Below are 27,731 nucleotides of genomic sequence, written 5' to 3'. Positions count from 1 at the left end.
AGGATCTTATTAATCCATTCACCAAAGGCGGTCCATGAAAATCTGGCCACGTTAACTCGCTGACTATAGCAAAGGTTTTTTAACACAGGAAGTGGGTTAAGGATGGTGCCTACTTTTGTTACTGCGCATACGTTCTATCTCGACATACTCAGGTTTCCTATGGGTGGTGCCTACTAATACAGGGATATTTTTGCGCGGTTGAAAACTATGCGGCGAAAGCAGAACGTAGCAAGTACTCTTGGTATCCAAAAAGTTAATTGGGGGTAACCATGCATATTTCAAAGATAATAAAGCTTCAATTAAAAAAAAGGCACACATTACTTTATATATTTTACAGCTTTTTAGAATTATTGTTGCTTAATTACCTCTAAAAAATGCATTATCATCAGCCAACTGCGCTGCAGTCGGTGACGAGCTTTCTCCACGCCTTCCGGTCTTTTACCATGCTTCGAATCTCTTCTGGCGTTGGTGGGTGTGCCTGGCTGATTACGCTGGCAATGTACTGATATAACATCAGCTTTGGGCGACCGGGCTTACGTTTGCCATGTTTAGGGTGGAAAAGGCGTACCTGTTGACCAATTCATTCCCTGGTTTCCTCAGAATATTCCCTAAGAAGTGAAGCTGTCGTTGTTGAATCAGCTGGATGAGCAGATCTTGTTTCACTCTATTGAGGACTTCTTCATTCGAGATGAAGTCCATTCTCTTAATAACCAGGATTATTCTATAGCAGCTCGTGGTGAAGCTGTTGAGTTTGTCTTCAAGCTCTTTGGTTAATCTCCACCCTTCACATCCGTAAAGAAGGATCGATAGGCAGGTCGCCTTAAACAGTTTGATTCAGTTTTAAGCTCTATGGGGGTAGTTTTGGATCGCCACAGCGGCTCTACCTCCCAGAATGTTGACCAGGCGAGGCCAAGGCGCCGTTTCACGTCGCTTTCGGTGGAAGCCATCTTTGAACCAAGGTTGGCGAAGTCGTTAGCCATTTGATGTCTTTATTGTTCAGGGTTAGATTTTTCTTGCAACTGCTATTGGTCATGAACTCTGTTTTCTTTGTGTTGATGACTAGGCCGATCTTTTGGGTCTCAGCAGGTGTCCTATTTAGCTGGACTTGAGCCTCTTCAAGGGAATTCTCAAAAATGGCAATATCGTCAGCAAAGTCGAGGTCATTAATCACTTCCCTTGGGTATCTGCTAGATCTTCTGGGCGCTGTAATAAAGCCATATGTTCCTTCAGATTGCTTCATTATGAAGTCGATCATAATAATAAACAGAAACGGGGCCAAGAGGTCTCCCTGAAGGCTTATTCTACTTTGCGAAACGAGACGAAATGAAACGAAATATGCTGCAATAGGTGACAATCGGCATGAATGTCTTAATAACGTGATTTCAAGACGAAATGGCTGCCTTTGCAAGCTTATTTGATGACAATTAACGCCATTTCGCAAAGCAGTAATTTTACAATATTACTATTTTGCGAAACGGCTTCTAAATTACCTTTTAAACCCAAGTTAACCATCTATGCGCTTAAAGCTATTTTGCGAAATGAGCTTCTTTATCGCAAGGACAAAGTTTAAGAGCGAAAAAGAGAAATGGAAAATGCATAACAGACAACTTAGGTTGATATTTTAAGCGCATAGATGGTTAACTTGGGTTTAAAAGGTAATTTAGAAGCCGTTTCGCAAAATAGTAATTTTGCTAAAAATAGTAATTTTGCTAAAAATTACTATTTTGCGAAACGAGCTTCTTTATCGCCAGGACAAGGTCTAAGAGCGAAAAGAGAAATGAAAAATGCATAACAGACAACTTAGGTTGATATTTTAAGCGCATAGATGGTTAACTTGGGTTTAAAAGGTAATTTAGAGGCCGTTTCGCAAAATAGTAATTTTGCTAAAAATAGTAATTTTGCTAAAAATTACTATTTTGCGAAACGAGCTTCTTTATCGCCAGGACAAGGTTTAAGAGCGAAAAGAGAAATGAAAAATGTATAACAGACAACTTAGGTTGATATTTTAAGCGCATAGATGGTTAACTTGGGTTTAAAAGGTAATTTAGAAGCCGTTTCGCAAACTAGTAATATTGTAAAATTACTACTTTGCGAAATGGCGTTAATTGTCATCAAATAAGCTTGCAAAGGCAGCTATTTTGTCTTGAAATCAAGTTATTAAGACATTCATGTCGATTGTCACGCATTGCAGCATATTTCGTTTCGTTTCGTTTCGCAAAATAGAATAAGCCCTCCCTGAAGGACTCCGGTAGAGACCTCGAATTCTTCGGATAGATGGCCATCGACATATACCGCACATTTGGAATTGATGTATAAGGTTTTTATCGCCTCTACTAGTGTCTCCGGAATTCCATAATGTCTCAGGACCTTGAACATTATATTGCGGCTAATATAATCAAAAGCCTTCTTGAAGTCGATGAAGGTAACAAACAGTGGTAATTTTTGATCATCCGCCCCTTCCATTAAGCGTCTGAGGATGAATACTTGTTGTGTACAGCTTCTTCGTGTACGGAAACCTGCTTGGTTATATCTGAGGGTTGGATCAACGAAGGGTCTTATTCAAGTTCCCTTCCAAGTGTCTAATTTTATCCTGTTCATAAGCCTTGTTTAGTTCGGAGTTAAGCGCTCTGCACATTTCTTTGGTTTCCTTAGAATGTTTGTTGTTATACTCCACCTTTGCTTTGTTTCTCTCCTCCCTAAATTTATCAGTTTTCTCACTGACCCAGTTAGGGGACTTGTTTGATTTTACAAGTCTGACTACTTTTCCGGCAGTTTCCTCCATGCCCTCTTCAAATAGATCATAAGATTCTTGTATGCCATCTTCATGGGATAGGAGTGCCCTCAGGGGATCAAAGCGGTTTTGCTATTCTAGTTGGAACTCCTCCTTTAACTTTGCGTTGGTCAGCCTATTCCAGTTGTAGCGTTTGTGCTTCACCGGGTTTGCTCCCTGAATACGCAGCAGCTGATTTTCGACCGTGTTGTAAGCTCGGCAATTCCGTACAGAGTTCTGCCATTTGGCATTGATTATGATGTGATCAAGCTGTGCTCTTTGACCTGAAGGATGTTCCCAAGTCCACGGCTTTTGGGGTGAGGAGACTTAAACTGGGTGCGGCGTAAGTTATGTCGTTCGCAAAAATCGGACAAGAGTTCACCGTTGCTGTTTGTCAGGTCATGGTAGGTGTTTTTGCCAATGACTCGCGGTTTAGTAGTATGGCTATCTTGTCCAACTCTAGCATTAAAATCGCCGATTAGTAACGTGCAGTTGTGGGTTGAGATGTTTTCCACTGCATCCTGTAAATTTCCATAGAACTCGGATTTATCCTCTAGGTCTGCCCCTTCTGTGGGGGCATAAGCTACAACTATGGACAAGGCTGGATTGCCCTCAAGGAGTGCCACAATAATTCTGTCAGACACTTTTACAACTGCTCGGAGGTGTTTTCTGCTTTCTTTACTTAACAGGATGCCAACTCCTCCACATCTCTCGTGGGTGGCTGATGCGTAGGCAAAAAGCCATTGCCCATCGTCAGACCATTCCTGGTCGAGGTTGGTAATCAAGCGGTGTTCGTGGATACCAACTATGTCGATAGCTTGTTCACTGCAGCCTGTCATAAGTTGGTGTAACTTTCCCTTCTGATACAGAGTGCGTATATTGTACGTTGAGATGGTCAGTGGTTTGGCTACTCTGAGCTTCCTAGTCGGTTGAAAACTCAGGGGATGATGGTGTTGGTGTTGATTCATTATCGTCGGACCCGTTTTAACTCCAGCAAGATCAGGTTTGAGCCGGACTCCTCGCGGTTTGTTCTCCTGCCGTCGTTTGTTCAGGGTTAGCCTGAGGCTGGCAACTGGCTTGACTGGAACTGTTTATGGATCTATTCGCGACTTACGGAGTCGGTTACTAAGGCCACAAGTGGGTGACTGGCCCTACAGATGGCCGGTTTATTAATGGAGTATCCTTCTCCCTAGGTGGACTGCCGACTAGGGCTATAGAGCTCTACCTGCCCTGTTTGTTGTAAGCCTAACGGGCCTGAATTCGGGGTTGCCGGCACTTCCCAGAGGTGCCACCTCAGACTCTGGTGGGCGGGAGCGTCCATTGTCCCGTGGTAGGCTAAGGCGTTAACCTGTCCTACCCCAGTGCCCGCATGCCATGCGTGGTTACCCTCAATTTTCTTTTTGGATTTGTTTATCCCATGCTAAGACCTGTTTTCCACTGCACAGTCATAAACTGGGCAAAAATTGACTTGTATTAGGCACCGTCCTTAAAACGTGAATCATGAAAACTACTTTTTCTGCAACTCAACACCAGTTGGCCATACCACGGGGATGGTACGTGTGTCTCAGTGCTGATAAGTGTTATTTTCTGTTTGCAAGACAAGTTTCGCAAGTGGTACCTTAAGTCCTTCACATACGCAACTGCGTACAGATATGTTTAATGGGTAAATTTGTGTTCATAAAGAGCCGAGATACTCTCGCTTGGACTTACAAAAAGCAACTAAATTATATCATTCTGAACCCGTTCCCTGTAGGCTAATTCCAGGGCTTACGTTACAAATTTTTCATTTTTAAGTATAAAGAATCAGGGTAAAACGTATTTCAAAACGGAAATCAGGACAACAGCCGGGTTGTTTGGACTGAAAAGCACGTATCTTCTTTCTCTTACCTCTTCTCTCTGTCCCTCAAAACAAAACACAACACCACAAATCAAGATTTGAAAAAGAAATCAATGGAAACAACACACAGTGTATTTGAAGATTTGTGGTGCGTGCATTGAAAATCTTCAACCTCAGTTAACGTCCTTGTGTTTTACAAGTCAGCATCAGTTAAGTTTTACAGGTTGTCATGTTAAGGCCCGTTTAAACGGTTTCAACATGTCATGACATGTGCTTCAACATGTGTTCAACACAGTTGTTGAACCTAATGTCGGGGGCGTTCGAACAGGTCGTTCAACATTTTTGAAAGCGTAAAAAATGTTGAAAGCTTGTTGAAAGTGTGTTGAATCAAATATAAATTGGTTTAAACTTCCATTCAACATCGCTTCAACATTTCATTTGTTCTTGAAGATGTTGAATGGCGTTGAAACCGTTTGAAAACACCATTCATCCAACATTTGTCCAACATCAACTTTTGTTGAACGAATGTTGGGCAAATGTTGAAACCGTTTAAACGGGTCCTTAAGTAGTTCGATAAGGATTCTCTCGAACTTCGAATATATCTGTACCAAGTTTAAAGTACCTGTATAAAACGTTGCCAAGCCCTTGGACCACAGGGAAAAGGGAAGGAACCTCCAGTCTAGCGCACATGTTACCGAGTCCTTACAAGCTCAATTACACAGTAAAGCTTCATCATTTAATTTGTCTACTTGTTTCTCAGCTTGTTTATTATATTCATCATCTGGGTTTTCAAGAAGTACAAATATTTCAACCAGGTAAAACATTTTTAAACTTTATGTAACAGAGTATGTAAGCCTCGCTACATTTACTGCTGCCATTTTATAAACTTCCTTCAATCCTGTTCCACTTTCCTGTTGAGTTGATAAATACGGTTCACACATTTTACAAAGACGCACATTCCATTGCAGTCTTGTGCAATTTTACCGATCCTGAAACCCACGTTTCTTCTACATACATGCGCCCGCGAGAAGAAAATCGCTACATGAAATATGGCAGAAGACGAGGAAATCGTTACATAACATAATGAACATGGATGCTAGATCCTGTCAAGGAGAAATGTAGTTAGTGTGTGATATTGACGATGGTGGTGATGATGATGAAGTTTATGATATTACCTTTATTAGAGTTCATATTGACGACAATAAACTGTTTCGTTGTTTTGATTTCAGCGTTTGATCTTGGCACTCAGTGTTGCAGCTCTTGGTTCAAGTATCAGCATTATGCTGGTAAGCAAGTACGCTAACATTGGCAACTAGAAACACAAAAAAGAGGAATTTCCCGGTAAATTTGCTTAGTACGCTTCAAAGAATGGAAAATTAACCAGATACTCGGAAAAAAAATAGCTAGCATTTTGGAATGAGGGCACTGGCAAACAGTAACTATATAGCGAACTATCGGTGAACCAAGCCCACAAAACGGTTTATCGTAATCCAACAACAATAATTCTTCAGATCAAATCCATGGAGCTAAGGAAGTGACGTGTAACGACAAAAGCTGCAAGTTAGTTTACCGCAAAGGCTGGCACACTTACAAACGGAAGATCTCTCGGTAACGCTCTGTCGATTGTTTTCTTTCCAGACTGGTGTCCCCCAAGACAGAGGACCCTTATGTCAATTTCAAGCATTTCTTATCACGTACTTTGGTAACTCACGAATATTTTTTTTTACAATAATTGTATTGTATTTAACAAGGTAGATCCTCAGTACATCACCTAAAATTTGCACTTGAATGGCTTGAGAATGTACGAAGTGAACGAGGTGAGCAAACGTATTACTCAATGAACGATAAAAATATGCTGTAATAAGAGTTCAGCTTTCACCTTTACCCTTCCCTCTCTGTTGTAGGAATCCCGCACAAAAAAAAAAACTATTTATCTTAAATAAGGCAAACGGATTAGCATATCAGACCCCGTCAAAGCATCCAGGGTGGTTGTTCTAAGACTGGATAATGTTTTGAGCGGATAACTCGCTATCCTGTGGATAAAATGTACTCCAACTCAGTAATACACTTTAACCGCTGGATAACGATTTAACCGCTAGAGAAAGTTATCCACTCTTTGAACAACTTGGGCCAGGAGGCCGGCTGAGTGATCACCTGAGCTGACCACTTCACTTTTTGCGCCTGTTCATATTTATTCAAACTTGTACTGTGTGTGTAGTACGCTATCAGGGAAAACGTTTATAGTCGTCTCTCTACGTCAGCATAGACACATGATCGGCAATGCCAACAGCTGATGTGACGAACCAGGTGACGAACTACAGATGCTAGTGGAAAAATAAGAACTTTGCGTTGTAATGAGTAACGTTGTTATCATTTCCAGTGCTTGCAATCTTATCGTGGGTTTGCTGCATCACTTTCAACATTTGGAAAGCCATGCGAGGAGACAGAGCGAAAAGACTGGAGCGGTGTGTGTCACTATTCTTTCTCGTTAATTCAGTACAATAATTTGGTAGACCTCATCCCAACCTCAGGGACCCAGGGCCGACAGGCTGTCGGGACGCTTGGGACGCTTCGACCCGTCTCGACAATTAAAAGTAAAGTCAAAAATACGAGGAGTGCTTGTTGCAATCTCTTGAGCTAGAGGCTCATGATAAAATGCTTGGCAATAATCCAATTGAATTGGAATTTGAAGATGTTGGTTTTTGAGGAGAAGGAAAAACCGGAGTACCCGGAGAAAAACCTCTCGGAGCAAGGACGAGAACCACCGACAAACTCAACCCACATAACCTACATAATTGAGGAGATCCTTCATATTTGTTTTTTTGTGTGTTTATAGGTACTATCACGTGATTTCGTGGGGTTTACCACTAGTTGTTGCCTGTCTGCCATTCAGCGAAGACATTTACGGACCTGCAGGGCCCTGGTGGTGAGGATAGCAAACGATTCAATTTCATATTTTACTTAATACTTTGGATATTTTGAAAGACAGAAGATTTTGAGATCTCGTGTATTTGATAGCTCTTTGGCTATTTACTGCAGTCTTTGATGATTGGGAAGAAAACGGTTTTGATGATTACAATGAGCGGCAATAAACACACTGAAGTAGTCTTTACACTTGTAAAATACAGTTATACCTGTATACTTGTGGTTTAACTGATGGTTGATGAAGTGTGTTGTTGTTTTAGTTGGGTTGAAGGCAAGGTCAAGCACAGCGCTATATGGAGATTTGCAACGTAAGTCAATTTGTTAAAGGAAGCACAGTTTTGTTCGGTAGTCAGTGTAGTCCAATGAAGACTGAATATTTTCCTAAAGACGTTTGTAAATTCTGAGCGTCGTGGTGACTGTCACGAACTTTAGATGTTCTGTGTTTGTGTCAATGTTGTATTTAGTCGTTTTTAACCCATAACCTCATGGTGAAAGATTGACAAGACTCGGAGAAAGGAAATCCTTCAACACTGGTCTAGAAGTAGATAAACATTGAGTATCTTCAAAGACAGTTCTACTTAGTACAAAGTACTGCTTTTGAATACTACCAATTAAACCTTAATCAGTCAAGCTGCACCAACTATTTTGAAATGTTCCATAGTATGCCTCAACTCTGGTCTCAACACATCTTTTTTTTTTTATAAGACTCCAGTGTCTTCTACCAAAAAAATAGATGTTAGAGGTAAAATTGTCCCATGTATTTAAGTGATCAGTCTTTCTTAACCATCTTCCGAGAAGCCGAAGAAGCCGAGAAGCCCGGCATTCTCGATCCGATCCCTTCTCGTTTAGTGAAGGACTACTCGATATCAGAAGCTGAGTATCTTTCTAGTCAATCATTTTCTGCAGAGTCTACAGTTTGTTTCTCCTTCTCGTAATCAGCTCTTGGTAAGATGGAAACTCGACTTATATGAAGAATTTGGTGAACGACGAGTTTTCCTGTCTTGGTACTTGACAATAATCAACTGTCCAGGCCAAGAACTGAACGCTTTGAGCGTTTATTTATTTACTCGGCAGGAAAGTTGTGGAACAATCCATCGGTGAAAGTGACTGGCGTGCTTTACATCTTTTAATACGCCCTCAACAGTTGTCCTGTATTAGACTCCGTTGTAGTATGGATAAGACAGAGTTAGACAGTGTAACGCCATTAATAAGTTTGGTTTAGAAGAGGTAGAATTTTTTTTTCGGGCGCCGAGAATCTTTCAAAAAGTTCACACGTTTGAGGGCTTCCGCCCCTTCATCAGTAAATTTTGAGTTTATGTAAATATATTTCTAATTTGTTTTTTCCTGTTAGGGCGTTTGGGGAACAACATAAGCTCACTTTACAGTATCTCTGGATAAATAAAGTTCATCATCATCATTATCAAATCGTTTATTCAAAATCAACACTTGCAGTTTATGTGACTGAATTACATGCGATAAATTAACAAAACTGACAAAATATAACAACTAAAATACTATACGAAATCATGTACATATATGTTACATTAATAGTTTTAACAATGTAATTACCATTTATTAAGTAACTTACTTCGTCCGAGACAAGATTGTCTTCTACTTGTATGCATTCGGCATCAAGGATTTTAATCCAAATTACAAGGAACTAAATTTCAATTGTTAACATTTTTATCAACAGGTACTACATACCTCTTTTTATTTGTATTATTGGCCTTTTCATCGCCTACATCTACATTTTTGTTACACATCGGCGGCAGGTGAGTCTGGAAACATTTAAATTCTTTCTCTGCTCCCTCGGTCAGAGCAAGTTACCCATTATTTGGTAGCAAAATGTTGAGTCATAAGTCTATGCGTTATTGTTTGAATTTTTCCCCCAAACTCACGAAAATTCGCTGGTTTTGAAGATGGTGACTCTTCAGAGTGAAACTGAACTGTGTCCTGTTTACCTGTTTAATTTGCTTTCTTTGTCAGGAGAAAGAAATAAAATAACAGTCTCCTTCACGATTTTCCAACTGAGAACATGCAGTAGATATAGTGAAGTAAGCGTCAAGTGCTACTGAGATCCAACTCAAAGAAACGGCCAATTTAGCAATACATTATATTCACAGCCTGAAAAAATATCACATACTGAATAAAAACATTTTAGTCGCGAAGATATCCTACCTCGCTTATTCCTGTACCCGATCTTCCCTTCTGCGGTCTAAGCTGTTTTAGACACGGTTTGAGGTACTCTGACGAAACGTTATATTTATGACACTAGTTCCTTTTTCTGCATGTATTTGTAAAATGAGGACTGAACTAGGTTATAATTGTGGACTTGAAAATGGTTAGGCCGGTTGACTGAAATAATAATAATAATAATAATAATAATAATAATAATAATAATAATAATAATAATAATAATAATAATGATAATGATAATGATAATGATAATGATAATGATAATGATAATGATAATGATAATGATAATGATAATAAAACAACAACAACAACAACAACAACTGATGTACAGTTGTCGATTGAGCTACTGGGGACATTTATCGGGTTCATATATGACATACGTATTGCGTACTGCAGGGATCAGTATTTTTATGTCCACTTTTTTCCCACAGGCAAATCGCTGGGAAGGTGTTCACAGAAGGAATAATCCCGCAGAACTCGAAGACAGAAGGGTATGTTTTCATCCAGTTCCTTTCTATTGAAAAAGTCTGGAAAGCAGTCCCTAAGTAGACGGATCGTATAAATATTTATTTCGATTTTATATATATAGTATTTTTTTTTATTTACCCATTTTTCAGTTTATTTTGCACGATTTTCATCTGTCTCTTTGTGGTCATTTCAAGCTGTAAATATGAATAGGAGTAACTTTAGTTATTTAAATTTTTACAATTTTATATCTTAGGTTTTTTATTATACGCACTAGTGTCTTCAATTAGCGCTGATTCAGCGCTAGAATGTGAACTTGAGTGACACTTTTAAAAATAAAGCTTCATAGATTCGTTTATCTTCTGCAAGTTTGATAATGCGCTCATGTATTGAAAGGATCTATCTAAACGACTACAAATTTACCGTTACTCTGGTGATAATTAAGGCCGGTTACGCTTTTAAGAATTAAGCCTTAACTGGAAAAAGATTTGAATGTGATTTAAGATTAACTGTTTTTGTCCTACAGTTGTGGATGAACTATGTTAACTCGACGTTAGCCTATCCATTCATCTACTTGGTGCTTTCCATGGCTCCTTTTATCCACAGGTAACTAGAATAACACAATAAGCTCGTAATATTATTGATTCGGTCCAGAATTTCACGCCATCAGAACTAGCATCCCCATAACTAAAGAATTGATTTTATCGGCAAACAGGCATAGCGTTTTTTGTGGCTGTTTGTTATGCCAGACTTTGCCCTTGACACAAGTGATTTAGTGCAGTCTTGAATAGCAGTTGGTGAGCCGATCTTGCTTTAAATTCTACCCTGATAATTTTGCTCCGAAAATACCACGAGCGACAGTAAGATTAAACTGAGGGGTACGTATACAGAGATTACACCGAGAAATTTTACGGAATCCGAAATTGAAATTTTCACGGCATCATCATATTTTTAGCTGGTTTTATATTTGATACAAGTGATTTTTCGAAAATTTTTTGCAAAGGTTTTCTGAAGGTTTTACCAACGTTTCCACCGAAGGCAGTAATCTGTTATTATTTAAAACAAACTTAGAGAACTCCTAAGATACTTTGATGATGCGTCAACGTTTTAGGATTCAGTGGCTACAATTTTGTCGCATGCGACGTGTGTGCGACTGACCAATTACAAGTAAACGTAGCAATTTACTTCACTGGATAGTTATGAAAATGTCAGACGCAACCAGATGGTTCCGTCAAATAAGTTACGCAGGCCCGTAGGCTAGGGTGGCTCGGGGAGGGGGGGGGGGGTCAGACGAACCCCACCCCCCTCCCCGCTGCCAGAAAAGGTCCGCTAAAACAAGCCAGCTTATACAGATTTTAAGGTTTACTTATCTCATCTGTAACTAACTCAAAGTACGTAGATTTTCCAATACTTTTTCTTCTTTTTTTTATATCTATTTTTGATTAACCTATTTTAATGGCATGTCCTTACATATATTATACGTATTCGTTATTTAAATGTAATGATCTTCTCGACGGTCATGCCTGGCCCTGCCTGGATCCGACCTCGACCCACCGCAGGATGTGGGGGCCTGTGTTCTCTGCGCGAGAGATGTTGACCTCAAAGCAGTTATTACTAAATACAGTGACGATCTTCCATCACCAGAGTTATTCTAAATGGAGCTTGCGCGGTGGAAAGGCCGATACCTATCAATGGGACCGGAACTGAGGCCAGCTTCCCCCGCTTTGGCAATTAAGAAATGTGATACATTCTAAAATCCGAACATTAGCGTTCGGCTCAAAATTGCATGTACTATTCCAGTAACATCATGTGAATGCGGACGAGGTGCAAGCACATCGCGCCGCTTTAACAACTACATGAGAGCATCGATGGGGAAAAGCCGCTTATCAAGCCTCGCGCTTCTCCACATCCATTACGATACCACCGTGGACCTTGATGTGGTAGTAGATACCTATCCGCGGCTACATCCCAGAAGAATACAACTGGAAAACCTTCTGTAACCGTTTCAGTTCAGTACTGATATCATTGTCAAAAAGAATAACGAAACGTCGTAATTATTGCTTTTTCAAACACCAGTGACAAGAGAGTTTAGGAACAAAAAAGGGGCTCTATTGCATGCTTGCTTAGACAAACACAAGCGTTGTAATCCGATGGGAACCGAGGTGAAACGATAAAACTACTGCGCCTTACTAGAGGGAGGGTAATAGGAAAAAGTTCCTAGTCGACTTGAGGTCACTAAAGGTAATGATTAAGGAGGTTCGCGGCAGTTTTTTTGGACGCGAGGTGGAAGTTTTGAAATTACAATCTCGCATAGAAGATCAACTTTGATCTCCTTCGCACTACATCATCATTTCAACATATGATCAAAGTTAATTTTCTCATCCGGTTGAAATGAAAAGACAAAATGCCAAAGTTTTATTTTGCCAGAGATATTGGTAAAAGATGCGAGAATAAACCCTAAAAACCCTAAAAAATTATTCGTTATTTTCTTGAAAACGATTTTTTTCTAATTTCGCCTACAAGTTGTCTACATTGAGGAGTTTAAATCCCTAAAGTTTCGTCATAAAGTGTCTGACTAGATTTCGAGATAATCGACAATGTTTAAAATGAGAGGGTATGCGCTACCGTTGCCATGGTAATAGTTGTTGCTTGAAAACCGATGAGAAAATTAACTTTGATCATATGTTGAAATGATGATGTAGTATAAAGGAGATCGAAGTTTATCTTGTAAGCGAGATTTTAATTTCAAAACTTCCACCCCCCGTCCCAAAAAAATGTCATATGTGTAGTTATCGAATTTTTCTCAGTCATAAAATCTTTTCTTTTATTGCAGAGTTTACAACGCTGTTTCAACAGAACCAAGTTTCGTTCTCATTATCCTTCATGTAATTTCTATTCCTTTAACTGGTAAGCATTGTAAGCTTACGAGTTGGATTAGGTTTGACCAGCGCAGCATGGCTGGTATAACAGTCTACATTGCTGTGGAATCGATATACGGACAAAAGTAAAGCCCCGTACCAATCGTCCACTACGAGGGTTGACTTCGGTGGCCAGAATCTCCTTGACACTACCAACAGGTTCAAATTTCCTTAGCTCTAGTGTTTCTTGTTTTAATTTTTGCTTTTGTGTTTCAATTTAGGTTTGATTAACGCCATTGCATTCGGGTTAAACGAGGAAACTTGGAGTAGACTGCACTGGGCTGACATAAAGGTAAAAGGCTGAAATCTTAATTGGACTTAATCATTCAAACGTACACTTGAAATCATCAAAAGTTACGATGACGGATATAAGTTTCTTCTTGTTTCTGAGACACCTGTCAGACCCTTTAGTGTGTAATTCACTGCTTTGCTTGTAAAACAGAAGCTGGTATTTGTATTGCATCATATTACTTATACCGGCTTTTTCTGCTTTGCTTTCGTTTTTTGCCTGGTATTTTAATTCTTTAATTTACCTGTTTTCGAGTCACTGATAGAGTGGTCATATAACAGGTTCTATACATTCTTTTTAATTTTCTTTAGACCAGTACAGAGATCGATCTGTACATGACCCAACAAGTTGCACAATTCTCCTATTGATTTACAGGCCGCTTTTCAACAACATTTTCATTTGGGAAACTCCAGAATGGATTGGTCCATGGGGGAACATCAGCTGGGAGAACCGACCTGTACAGACATACACTTGGATGGAAATACTGCAGAGAAGAGATACGACAACAAAGCAATCGAGGAGAGCGCTTAGTTCTTCCTGCGCTCAAGCTGAGCTTCGTGCCGTCATTATTTTTTACAAGGCCTTCAATGAACAAAAATTTCTCGCGCGGAGAAATTGAAGTAGTAAAATTACTGTAGAACTTAGATGACAGCGTTCATGCTACTTGTTGTCGTTGATCGAATGAACTTTAGTCAAATACCTCTGAAAACAATCATGCAAAGTGATCCTACTAGCGACAAACTACTACCAACCTACACCAAGGCCGTAGCTAGATTTTTTTGTAACGGGAGGTTGGCAATGGGGGGTCTTGAATTCTAGACGTTTGGAAATGCTATTTTCAGCATTTTCCACGAAATATTTCGTCAAAACAATCAATTTCGTTGAAGAGTAAAATCATGTGACAGGAATTTTTAGAGCTTAGAGCAATATTTCCGAGGTTTTGTTAAGTTAATACACACATCTCGGCCTTCGTACACCAAACAAGTATCGTTTACTAACCGGACTAGTCTATTTCGTGTGTAAAAGAGGTCTCAGTTGGATTTTCGTTCAAAAAATTCTTTCTCAGTCCATCGTAAATTTTCAAGTTAGTCTTCTACCGAACAAAACATATACTTTAAATTACCTAACTCAGACGAAACGTAAGGTTCCGTCATTTAGGCCAGTTTTGTTTCATATGATAAATGACATTAGGTTCACTGTGGAATGTATTCCGTCCCACGAATTGAATGAGCAGCGTCCATAGCCCACTATACGTAATTGTGGAACGGTTCCACAATTTTAGACGCCTTAGAACTGAAAATGAACGTTCACAACTGATACTTCCCACGAGCGTAGTCAGAAGAATGGCGAGGATCTTGTGAGTGGCTGGAAATGTCTGAGGGTCAGAGGCAGACAAAGTTGAATTTGCATTTGCAGGGCTTTCTCCAAACGGCATGTTTTCATAGTACTTTTTCCACTTTGCACTTTCTGCTGAGAAATAGGTTGATTCCTCAGATAAAATGTGAGGAACTTCTTGTAATATCTTAGTATTTCATTTAGACGACGGGTCTCTATGCTCATTGTCATTACTTGCCTGTCTGCAAGCACCAAACCTTGTTGAATCGTCCGAATTTAGCCTTAATTTCTTGTATTGCATGTCAACAAAAGAAAAAGAAGGAAAGAACACATTCACTTTTAGTAATTATTTTTAGTCCGGTCAGAGCTCCACCCTGCATTAGCACGATGATGCTGGATGTTGGCAGTGCGTGATTCTATGATTGTGGTTCCCACAACCTGAGCAATTGTCTCTATCTGGAACCATATTAAACTTAACAATCACAAGGAGAAAACAGGGGGCTGTAAATGGTCTTTTGTCTTTAAATCGCTATCCTTTTGTTTGCTGTTTCATGAAGACGAGCGAGTCAGTTGTGGAAAGTTGCAAAGGTAAAGTAATCACATTAAAGTTTACACTTAACACTCCAGAAAGTGAAAAGGTTAAAAAATGTCCAATTTGTTTTAGGGGGGCAACTGCCCCCCTTGCCCCTCCGCTAGCTACGGCCTTGTACACACAAGGATGCTGTATTTGTGATGGACATCCGACCTGTTTTTATGGATAATTGTCTGCGTTCTAGCTAGTTCTGCAATATCACGTTCAACCAATGTACAAATAAAAGAGCTTTTCGGAAATACGGGCTAGAGACAACAATTGCTCAAGTTTACATTCTAACACACTCAGCCCAACAGTCCGAGGGAAAGTTAAGTTTATTTTGGCAAGTTTACGTACTCAGTACAATGCAGTGCAATGGAATCCACAACTTGTTTTTTTTTTTTTTCGTTGTAAGCATCAAATTAACAAAACTCGTCCCCAGGACCTCTTACCAGCCGCTTCATCACGTGACATCCGCCCTTGAAAAGTTAATGCGAAGAGATCTAACATACGTGAACTTCCTTGTTTGTAACAGTATACTTTATACCTCAATAACAACATGACAGGCAACTGCACGCCGTTCATGGACAATCCGCATCACTGTGTAAGTCAAGAATATATGCAGTAATTCAACATTCCAGTTGATTGTTATAACAACTTTGTCTACTATCTACAACATTATTCAGGAACGCTTCTTTTGTTTTTCAGACGGTAATCTATGCCGTTAAACAAACTGTGTCTTTGCTGGAACTGATCGGAAGGTAACTGCTATCGATAGTTTGACCTGTTTAGTAGCTGAATTTATGTGAGCGAGATTTTATACCGCGTTAAAGCTCACTTGACTTTTGCCGAACCTGATGCAAATTAACAAAAACAATAGGTTTTACTTATTTCCTCTGGGTTTGGCAAAAATCTCGACCAAAAACAGACAAAAAAATAAACAATAAAGACAGTTTTGAACTACACGGACTGCTGTAAACCATGGTTCCCGTCTGGTGACACAGGGCGGAAAACTATCCCCCGACTAAAGTGGTGAATACTGTAAACGAAAAACCGAGAAGAATTACTTTACACAGTTGAATAACCACAGAACATTACGAATAAATTTAAGATGTCTGAGACCAAGCGAGGTGCTTGCATTTCTACCGTATGGCAAGAAATGTTGTTCCAACTTTATAATTATAATTAATTATTGCATCAAACAGGAAGTCCATAAGTTTATATTGAGGAAACCAAATAAAGAAATAAGAACTGATAACTGAGAAAAGCTTCGTGCAGGAATTTGAGGCCAATGCTTACGTCAATTATCCGTGAGTTTTTCTTGTTAGATTTCTGTAAAATATAGAGATCTTTTCTACGCTGACAGATCTTTACAGTGGAATCTTGTTAATCCAGTCACCAAAGGCGGTCCATGAAAATCTGGCCACGTTAAGAGGCTGACTACAGCAAAGGTTTTTAACACAGGAAAGTGGGTTAAAACATGAATCAGTCAAAGTGAGGTGACTGCAAGATGTGTTCCACCTGGCAGCCTCCGCTCCAGGCTGTCAGATTGTGGAGAGCAAATATGCGGGGAATTATCTAAATCAGTAGTAGTTTTCTATTTCTCCACACAAAACTTTTACCTCACTCCTTTCTGTTTCCGTCCCTGTAATGTAACTGAACGAAACACGCTAGCCTAACTGTATTTTCCATGAATCATTAAATATACGGCGCAATTTTCGTTAACCACCGAATTATCACTATCCAAAGAGGTTAAAAGCCCCTTTTTCAAAACAAGACACTTCAAAATTTAAAGAGTCCTCCTTAAAGGTGCTCACGAGAAAATCTGTTCTGCGACTTGCGAGTAACAATGACAACAGCATTGCTAGGGAAGTAGCAGCATACAGGCTGCCATGTATCTCGCAACGTTGCGAAAAGGAGAATGAAAAGTACTTTTTCTGCAACTCAGCGCCGGGCATTTTTTGTTTGCAGGACAAGACGCAAAGAGGGGCTGTTTCAGGCGTAAATGTTTTGTCCGCAACTTGTCTCGCAAGTGGTGCCTTAGGTGAATTTAGAATTTTAAAGAGCCGGGATACTCTGGCTGGGTTATACAAAAAGCAGCGAAATTAAATCTCTCCAAACTGGTGCTGTGTAAGCTATGTCCAGGGCTTACGTTCGAAATTTTGTTTTAACTGATTAATTCTTTGAATATTTCATTTTCAAGTATAAAGAATTCGGGTAAGACGTACTTCAAAACGGTAAATCAGGACATTTGGCCTGAAAAGTCCTTCTTTCTCTTACGTCTTCTCTCTGTCCCTAAACAAAAAAAAAAAAAGACCACAGAAAAAAAAAAATAATAAATAAACAAACGATTAAAAAAAAACACACACACACAGTGGAAAGGAAGGCTACCACAGTTAGCGATCAAAGAGCACTGACACAGTAAAGTTGAAGATTTATAGTGTGCACAGAAAATCTTCAACCTCAGTTAACAGTTCACGGTGTTTTACAAAGCCAGTATTAAATATTACAGGTTGTCATGTTAAGTAGCTCGATAAGGATTCTCTCGAACGTCGAAATATATCTGTGCCAAGTTTAAAGTACCTATAAAACGTTTCCAAGCCCTTGGGCCACAGCAAATAGAGAAACGAACCTCCAGTCTGGCGCATTTGTAAGCTCAATTACACAGTAAAGCTCCATCATTTAATTCCCTTAATTGTATACTTGTTTTTCAGCTTGTTTATTATATTCATCATCTGGCTTTTCAAGAAGTACAAAGTTTTCAACCAGGTACAACATTTTTTAAACTTTATGTAACAGATCAAATAGAAGAAAGACCCTTGCAATTAGCATGAAAAGAAAGCCCGAAAAAAATTCAGGCTTGAACGGGATTCGAACCCATGACCTCTGCCATGCCGGTGCAGTGCTCTACCAACTGAGCTACAAAGCCAACTGGGAACTGGTCATATTGTGAGTTCGTAAAATTCCCAAGAAGGATGAATAAATGAGTGTAAATATATGAAACGTATATTTTGAATTGCGGATGAAAGATCAAATAGAAGAAAGGTCCTCGCAGTTAGTACGCAACTTAAGCAGTTGCGAAAAGAAAGCCTGAAAAAATTCAGGCTTATGTAACAGTTTCTTTGGTCTTACGATGTAAGCCTCGCTACATTTACTGCTGCCATTTTATAAACTTCCTTCAATCCTGTTCCACTTTCTAGTTGAGTAGATAAAGCTAGATACCTACAGTGCGCACGTTTGACAAATACGTACATTCAATTACAGTCTTGTACATAAACAAATAAATAACTTTAATTTACCCTCGGCAGTGTTTATAGCATAAGTGCTAATGGGGCCGAGCATGAAACTTCACAAAGAAATAACTCCAGAAAGTTCTTCGGAACAAAGAAGAACTCCAGCTAGCGGTTAGAGCGGGACTTGAACCCGGGACCTCCTCCCTAACCACTCGACCACGCTGCCTTCCTGGTAAATCCACGTTTCTTCTTCATAGATGCGCTCGCGAGAAGAAAATCGCCCTTACATGAAAGATGTTAGAAGAAGAGGAAATCGTTACATAACATACTGAACATAGATGCTAGATCCTGTCAAGGAAACATTAGTTAATTTGCGAAATTGATGATGATCATGACAATGATGAAGTTTATGACATTACCTTTATTAAAGTTCATAATGACGACAATGATCGGTTTCTTTGTTTTGATTTCAGCGTTTGATCTTGGCACTCAGCATTGCAGCTCTTGGTGCAAGTATCTGCACTATGCTGGTAAGCAAGTAGGCTAACATTGGCAACTAGAAACAAAACTTATGATGAATTTTCCGGTAAGTCTGTTCAGTACGCTTGAAATAATGGAAAAGAAAGACGACAAAATTAATCTAAATTCTTGAAAAAATAGCTAGCATTTTACTTTCTCAGATATCAGAACAAAGAAGTCTTCTCGGTAACGCTCTGTCGATTGTTTTCTTCCCAGACTGGAGTCCCCCAAGACAGAGGACCCTTATGTCAATCACAAGCATTTCTTCTCACGTCCTTTGGTAACTCACGAATATTTTTTTACAATAATGGTATTGTCTTTAACAAGGTAAATCCTCAGTATAATCACTTAACATTTTAGAATGCACTTGAATGGCTTGAGAATGTACGAAGTGAACAAGGTGAGCAAAACGTATTACTCACTGCACGATAAAAATATACTGTAATAAGAGTTGAGCTTTCACCTTTCCCCTGCCTTCTCTGTTGTAGGAAACCCGCACAAAACTGTTTGTCTTAAATAAGGCACACGGGTTAGCATGTAAGACCCCGTCAAGGCATCCAGGGTGGTTGTTAGTAGTAAAAGAAGGCTGGTCGACGTAGTAATAGAAGGCTGTTTAGTCCCTAACCAATCAAGACACAGTATTCGTACCACGTGATGGGAATTGACCAATCAGAATGAAGGAGTGTGACGTCATCAAATCTATTTTTAGAAATAATGACATGACTTCATTATTTGGTGTGGCGCATGCGCATCGCTAGGGTCAAAGGTCGAGTAAGACGACACGTGATGTCCATCAATGAATTTTTTAATGACTTTTTCAACGTCTCAACAATTGCACGAGATGTACTTTAGCCCACGTGATCTTGGAGATGAGACTATTTAGAGTAGCTCTGCTGTTCAACCATATTCCCCCTTTGCTGACTTTGATCATTTTTCTGACAGTAGGTAGGGGTATTTTTCTTGCCCTTTTTGCACTGATCTTTCTTCTTGGGAAAACGGGACCTTCCACCGTAGCCATGGTACTTAAGCGTCCAGGTCATCTTTGGTAGTTTTTCTCCTTTTCTTTCGCTTTCCACCCACACGGATTTTGGGTAATCGTCTTTGTTTTCGTCTTTTCCGTCGTTGGGCTTAAGGTTGATTGGTAGGATCGTACAATAGAACGTTCCAAAATTTTGCGGAAAAAGAAAAGATTCATCATTTCTCCTAGGAGGGAGACGTTAAAGCGTCGGTGGTGGGGCGTTTCAATCGCGCCTTGAAGACTGATATGTATCGTTATTTTACTTCAGCCAACACGCTCCGTTACGAAGATGTGCTTCAATTTTTGGTGAGGGGCTACAATGCAACGAAACATGATAGTATCGGTATGCCTCCTAAAGACGTGACGATCAAGAATGAGAGAAGAGTATGGCAACGTCTTTACAGTCGACGATTGAAACCCGTCAAAAAGAAACCCAGATTCCGTGTTGGGGATCGAGTACGTCTGAACAAAAAGCATCGTACCTTCAAAAAGGGGTATTTACCCAGGTGGACCGAGGAGGTCTTCACGGTGGATCGTGTCATTTGTGGCCCTGTCAACACCTATAAAATACGCGAATTGGAAGAGACGCCTTTGGAAGGAATTTTTTATGAGCAGGATCTACAAAAAGTATATATGGATGATGATTCCATATTTAGAGTAGAAAAGGTACTTAAGAAGCAGAAAGGTCAAGCGTTGGTGAAATGGAAAGGTTGGCCCGATAAGTACAACAGTTGGGTAGCGATCAAAGAGTTAAAAACATTGTGATGATGTCCTTGTTTTACGTGACGTTGACTAGTCGAGCCAATCGAAACGAGTTTCCAGACAACCAAACCCATCGATTCAAGAACCGACTACATCATCCACTGATTCTCAGAGAACCCGGTTGGCAGGTGGGTATGAGCAGCTTGTCTATCCCCGTGGCTCGTCCTGTCTCACAAACGATTGGAGATTTGGGAAAACGATTTGATCGAGTGGAGTTTTTGGGACGAGAATGAGCAAGGAAGTATGAGTCGAAGTTACGTTGACATCACACCAGATCAACTCTTCAAGGATGGATACGTCAAGTCTGGTGTGGACATGATGACGTTTTTCACCCACACACCACGTACCCGTCAACGCGCGTTCCTCCTCTGTGTGAGGGCAGCAATTGGTTCTTTGGGTGAGGAGTAGCAGTAACTGTGTCTCCACGCAGGATCTGCATAACGGAAACGTCAACTTGCCCCCACATCGATGCGGTAAGATGGCAAAATGCAAACCGTAAGGGGGTAGCACGGTACATTTTACCAAGCCAAAATACTCTGATAATACATCCCCTTTCTCCAGTACTTCTGGTTGCGTGATGATGGCAGGATTACCCACAGGATACACACAGTTGTTGTTTTTGTTGTCTAAAGGTACGTACACGAACGTGGAGTCGTATGTTTGGGAACATCGATAAGTGACGGGTGTCGCAAAATCCGAGAAGGTTTCATCCAAGGTCTGCATCTTGATGAGAAATCCATCCAATTTCTCTGGTGATAATCCTCTCACGTAAGTTCTCAGTTCTATCAAAGCTTTTTCGTTTCTCAGTTTTATCAAAGCTTTTTCGGTCAATTCCCATCACGAGGTACAGATACTGTGTCCTGATCGGTTAGGGACTAAACAGCCTTCTATTACTACTGTTGTTCTGAGAGTGGATAACGTTATCAGCAGATAACTCGATATCCTGTGGATAAAATGTACTCCAACTCAGTAATACACTTTATCCGCTGGATAACGATTTAACCGCCAGAGAAAGTTATCCACTCTTTGAACAACTGGGGCCAGGAGGCTAGCTGAGTGATCACCTGAGCTGACCACTTCACTTATGTCGCCTGTTCATATTCGTTCAAACCTGCACTGTGTGTGTAGTACGCTATCAGGGAAAACGTTTATAGTCGTCTCTCTACGTCAGCATAGACACATGATCGGCAATGCCAGTAGCTGATGTGACGAACCAGGTGACGAACTACAGATGCTAGTGGACATATAAGTATCAGAGGAGGTACTTTGCGTTGTAATGAATAACATTGTTGCTATCATTTCCAGTGCTCGCAATCTTATCGTGGGTTTGCTGCATCACGTTCAATATTTGGAAAACCATGCGAGGAGACGGAGCCGAAAGATTGGAGCGGTATGTGTCACTATTCCTTTTCGTTTTCGTTAACTACCTGATAATTTGTTAGACCTTCTCCCATCCATCCACCCAGGGACAGGCTGTCGTGACGCTTGGGTCGAAAAGTACTGACTAGCGAAATCGACTTCCGTAGGTCTCGATTTCACTTGTGAAAACTTCGGCCCGTCCCGACAATCAAAAGTAAAGTCAACAACGCGAGGAATGCTTTTTCAATCTCTTGAGCCAGAGGCTCATAATGAAGTGCTTGGTAATAATCCTGATCGAACTAGAATTTGGAAATGTTGGTTTTTGAGGACCAGAGAAAAACCTTTCGGAGCAACGACGGGAACCAACAACAAATTCAACCCACATAACTTAGGTAATTGAAAAGATCATCCCTTTATTGTTTTTTGTGTGTTTATAGGTACTATCACGCGATTTCGTGGGGCTTACCACTAATTGTTGCCAGTCTGCCATTCAGCGAAGACATTTACGGACCTGCAGGGCCCTGGTGGTGAGGGTAGCAAACGATTCAATTCCACTTTTTACCTCATATTTTGAGATCTCGTGTATTTGTTAGTTTTTTGTTTAATTAATGCAGTCTTTGATAATTGGGATATAAAAGGTTTTGACGATCACGATGAGCGGCAAAAGACACAAAGAGTAAAATACAGTTATACCTGTATACTTGTGGTTTAACTGATGGTTGATAGAGTGTGCTGTTGTTTTAGTTGGGTTTCAGGCAATGTCAAGCACAGCGCTGTATGGCGATTTGCGACGTAAGTAAATTTGTTGTTTGTCAGTGTAGTCCAATTAAGACTAAATATTTTCGTTAATACATTTGTAATTCTGAGTGCCGTGGTGACTGTCACCAACTTTACCTTTCCTGTGTTACTGTATTTAATTGTGTCGATGTTGAATTTAGTAGTTTTTAACCCAATCCTCATGGTTCAGGAGTGACAAGAGTCAGAGAAAGGCTGGTCTAGAAGTAGATAAACAAATCTTCAAAGACAGTTTTACTTTTTAGAAATCACTGCTTTTGAATATTAGCAATCAAAGCTTAATCAGTCAAACCGCGCTCAACTATCTTGAAACACTTGATGGTATGCCTCAACTCTGGTTTCAAAACATCTTTCTTTTTCTGTGAAGACTTCAGTGTCTTCTTCCAAAAAACTGACAACAGCTCACTTTAAAAGAAGTAGTAGTTTCTTTCGCCGAGAATGTTTTAAAAAGTCCAGACGTTTGAGGTCTACTGTCCCTTCATCAGTAAATTTTGAGTTCATGAAAATCTTTTCACAATTTATTTTATTCTGTTAGGGCGTTTGGGGAAACACTTTAAGTTCACTTTATAGTATCTCTGGATAATTAAAGTTTATTGTTTTAACGATGTAATTACCGTCTACAAAGTAACATATGTCCAAACCGTATTTAGTCAGCAGTTTTTTGTCCGAGGAAAGATTGTCTAGACCTTCTACTCGTATGAATTCGGCATCAAGGATTTTAATCCAAATTACGAGGAACTAAATTTCAATTGTTAATATTTTTATCAACAGGTACTACATACCTCTTTTTCTTTGTATTATTGGCCTTTTCATCGCCTACATCTACATTTTTGTTACATATTGGCGGCTGGTGAGTCAAAATTCAAAATCTTTCTCTGCTCAGGCTCAATCAGAACAAGTTACCCATTATTTGGTGGCAAAATGTTGAGTCATATGTCTATGCGTTATTGCTTGAATTTTTTGCCAAACTCATGAAAATGCGCTGGTTTTGAAGATGGTGTGTAATACTGTGGGCTTGTTGCCTCTTTAATTTAGTTTCTTGGTTGGGAAAGAAATGAAGTAACAGTCTCCTTTACGACTTTCCAACTGAGAACAGTATAGTGAAGTGAGCGTCAAGTTCTACTGAGATCCACAGCTCAAAGAAACTAGTAAACAGCAATGAAGTTAATTTAACAAATATATTATTTTCGCAGCCTGACACCCCTAACTAACTTATTCCTGTCCCCTGACCTTGCTCTTGTAAACTTATCAGTTTTGACTTCCTGGTAACCTTCCATACGCTTGTCGGTTTCTCTTACGACTGAGCTACTGTGGGGCCTTAACTGGATACAACGTGAGTTCATATATGACGTGCGTAATGCATACTCAGTTCTAGAATCAGTATTTTTATGCCTACTTTTTCCCTCAGGCAAATGGCTGGGAAGGTGTTCACGGCAGGAATAACCCCGCAGAACTCCAACAAAGAACGGTTTGTTTTCGTCCAATTATTTTTGTCCGAAAAAGTCGAGAAGACAGTTCCTACACAGACGAATCATATATATATTTTATTTAGTTTTGAATGTATATATTTTTATTCACACTTTTTTATGGAATTTTTCAATGTACGTACCATTTTTTTTAAATTAAAATATTTAATGTAGTATTTTTTTATTCACCTATTTTCAGTATATTTTGCACGATTCTCATCTGTCTCTTTGTGGTCATTTCAAGCTGTAAATATGAATAGCAGTAGCCTCAGTTATTTCAATTTTTACAATCAGTTTATAGTTTAGGTTTTCTATTATACGCACTAGTGTCCTCAATTAGCGCTGCTTCAGCGCTAAAATTTGCACTTGTGTGACACTTTTTAAAATTAAGCATATATATTCATTTATCTTCTGCTAGTTTGAAAATGCACTCCTTTATTGAAAGGATCCATCTAAACGAGTACAAATTCACCGTTACTCTGATGATAATGAAGGCCGGATACACTTTTAAGACTAAACCCAAGCCTAAATTGGAAAAAGCAAAGATTTTATAAATGTGATTTAAGTTTAGCTGTTGTCGTCTTTCAGTTGTGGATGAACGAGGTTAAGCCGATGTTAGCCTATCCATTTATCTACCTGGTGCTTTCCATGGCTCCTTTTATCCACAGGTAAGTAAAATAACAAAATAAGCGCGTAATGTTATTGATTCGGTCCAGAATTTCACGCCAACAGAACTAGCATCTCCATAACTAAAGAATTGGTTTTAATGGCAAACAATCATAGCGTGGTTTCTGGCTGTTAGTTATACCAGGCTTTGCCGATGACACAAGTGATTTAGTGCAGTCTTGAATAGCAGTTGGCGAGCCGATCTTGTTTTAAATTCTACTCTGATTGTTTCGTTCCGAAAATACTATGAGCGACAGTATGAACACAAATTAGGCTTTGAAGATTATACATATATGAGGGGTTGGTACAGTAATTACACTGAGAAATGAAACGAAATTTCACAGAGAATTCGAAAATGAATTTTCACGCCATCATGTTTTTTGCCTGGTTTATTTAATACAAGTGATTTTTCGAGCACTTTTGGCTAAGGTTTTCTGAAGGTTTTACCAACGTTTGCGCAGAAGCCAAAAATCTGAAGTTATTGAAAAGAAACTTCAGTAGCGAACTCCTAAGACGCTTTGATGATGCATCTACGTTTTAGGATTCAGTGGCTACAATTTTGTCGCATGCGATGTGTGTGCGACTGACCATCTACAAGTAAATGTAACAATTTACTTCACTGGATAGTTATGAAAATGTCAGACGCAACCAGATGTTTCCGTCAAATAAGTCCCTAAGCGTTAAGATATCGAGATCTTCGCTCATTAAGATGTCTCTCATATGTGTAGTTATCGACTTTTTCTCAGTCATAAAATCTTTTCTTTTATTGTAGAGTTTACAACGCTGTTTCAACAGAACCAAGTTTCATTCTCCTTGTCCTTCATGTAATTTCTCTTCCTTTAACTGGTAAGCAACAGCAACAAGCTGAACTGATTTGCATGACTATCACAAATACAGTATTACAAAAGCTATCCATAACTAATTATTGATTCATAAAAAAATAAAATAAAACTGAAACAAATAAAGTAACTGAAGTCTGTCCTTATTTTAAAATATTCATACAGTAGAAGTAATCATTCCGGAGAGACGTTTATCTCTCAATTAGAAGCACGAGGAAAGAAATGAAGTTAATTGAGTGCTTATAAAATAGTCTTGGTTGAGTTCATTATATGCGATAGTAAAGTTTCTTTTGTTAACAGTCGTGACAATGGAAAGCTAGCCGTTCTATTTTAATAAAGAAAATATCTCTTAAAGAAGAATAGCTCGGGCAATCTAATAAAAAGTGAATTTCATCTTCAATGGTTTTACAGTTGCAAACATTACACACCCCTTCATTATGGGGTATGTTGTCGTATCTTCCTGTTTCAATCAAAAGCTTGTGGCTGCTTATTCTTAGTTTCACTAATGCTTCCCTAGAAGCGTTTTTCCTTGTGAGATCCAGGTAAGCAGAGGGGCCATAAGTTTTTTTGATTGTGTGACAAAAGTTGAATTTTTGTGAATGTTGAAGGGTTTGGTGCCAATAAGAGGTATATATTTCTTTTTCATAAGATCTATAATTGCTTACGAATTGGCTCAGGTTTGATCAGCGCAGCAATCGTCCACTACGAGTGTTGATTTTGGTGGCCAGATTCTCCTTGACACCACCAACAGGTTCAAATTTCCTTAGCTCCAGTGTTTCTTGTTTTAATTTTTCTTTTTGTGTTTCAATTTAGGTTTGATTAATGCCATTGCATTCGGATTAGACAAGGAAACTTGGAGTAGACTGCACTGGGCTGACATAAAGGTAAAAGGCTGAAATCTTAATTGGACTTAATCATCTCTAAATCATCAAAAGTTACAGTGACAGATTGAAGTTTCGTCTTGTTTCTGAGACACCTTCCAGACCCTTAAGTGTGTAATGCACGGCTTTCCTTGTAAACCAGAAGTTGGTATTCGTATCGCATCATGTTACGATAACTTATACTTTTTCTCTCCAGGGGCCCATTTCTCAAAAGTCCCGGTAACTTACCGGGCCCGATAAGTATAAATGAGTATAAATGTTTTTTTGCCGATTACACAGTGATTACAGACATGGTACTTGGCCAATGTTTTCATAGAATAATAAGATTTTAAAATTTATTATTCAAAGCTAACAAAAATTGGCTTCTGTTAAGAAAGATTTGTCACCAAAATTACTTATCGGGCCCGGTAAGTTACCGGGACGTTTGAGAAACGGGCCCCTGGGGCCCGTTTCTCGAAAGACCCGGTAACTTACCGGGCCCGGTAAGTATATTTTTAAATGTTTTTTTTTTCGCCGATTACACAGTGATTACAGACATGGTACTTGGCCAATGTGTTTATAGAATTAGTATAAGATTTTGAAATTTAGTATTCAAAGCTAACAAAAATTGACTTCTGTTATGTAACATTTTTCACCAAAGACACTTATCGGGCCCGGTAAGTTACCGGGTCTTTCGAGAAACGGGCCCCAGGGGCCCTAAAATGTATGCCGTAGAACCTGCCTGAAACCTCGCTCTCTTGCTGCGGCCCGGCTAAAATTAAAATGCTGATTTTGACTAAAGTGGAGCCCTACAACCCTGGCGCCAGTTGTTACAAACTCAATTAAGCTAATCCTGAGTTATTTAAGGTTGATTACGAATCAATAAGCATTTTTCCAAAACATTTTCC

General features: G+C 39.4%; 1 protein-coding gene across 3 annotated transcripts in view; it reads left to right on the top strand.

Annotated features, from left to right (window-relative positions):
• The window catches only part of LOC146471147 (uncharacterized), a 31,646-nt gene that overhangs the window by 2,146 nt on the left and 1,769 nt on the right, over positions 1-27,731 (top strand). Inside the window, exons 1-13 of one of the 3 annotated variants that reach the window (XM_085121162.1) lie at positions 15,769-15,910; positions 16,015-16,067; positions 18,021-18,075; positions 19,013-19,069; positions 19,275-19,338; positions 22,144-22,228; positions 22,635-22,724; positions 22,942-22,989; positions 23,764-23,842; positions 24,401-24,460; positions 25,047-25,126; positions 25,897-25,970; positions 26,777-26,847. In XM_085121162.1, the coding sequence (XP_084977288.1) occupies positions 15,866-15,910; positions 16,015-16,067; positions 18,021-18,075; positions 19,013-19,069; positions 19,275-19,338; positions 22,144-22,228; positions 22,635-22,724; positions 22,942-22,989; positions 23,764-23,842; positions 24,401-24,460; positions 25,047-25,126; positions 25,897-25,970; positions 26,777-26,847 (861 nt within the window). In that variant the 5' untranslated portion in view covers positions 15,769-15,865. Of the gene's footprint in view, positions 1-5,367; positions 5,423-5,836; positions 5,894-6,245; positions 6,310-6,987; positions 7,073-7,443; positions 7,534-7,792; positions 7,841-9,225; positions 9,305-10,159; positions 10,220-10,719; positions 10,800-13,026; positions 13,326-15,768; positions 15,911-16,014; positions 16,068-18,020; positions 18,076-19,012; positions 19,070-19,274; positions 19,339-22,143; positions 22,229-22,634; positions 22,725-22,941; positions 22,990-23,763; positions 23,843-24,400; positions 24,461-25,046; positions 25,127-25,896; positions 25,971-26,776; positions 26,848-27,731 lie in introns of those variants that run through there. The other 2 variants (XM_085121163.1, XM_085121164.1) reach the window with 2 other exon arrangements.

This window comes from Pavona decussata, unplaced genomic scaffold (genome assembly GCF_977016875.1).
Source record: "Pavona decussata unplaced genomic scaffold, jaPavDecu1.1 SCAFFOLD_106, whole genome shotgun sequence".
NCBI lineage: Eukaryota > Metazoa > Cnidaria > Anthozoa > Scleractinia > Agariciidae > Pavona > Pavona decussata.
Note: the sequence above shows the minus strand (reverse complement) of the source record. Positions and strands in the feature narration are given on the sequence as shown.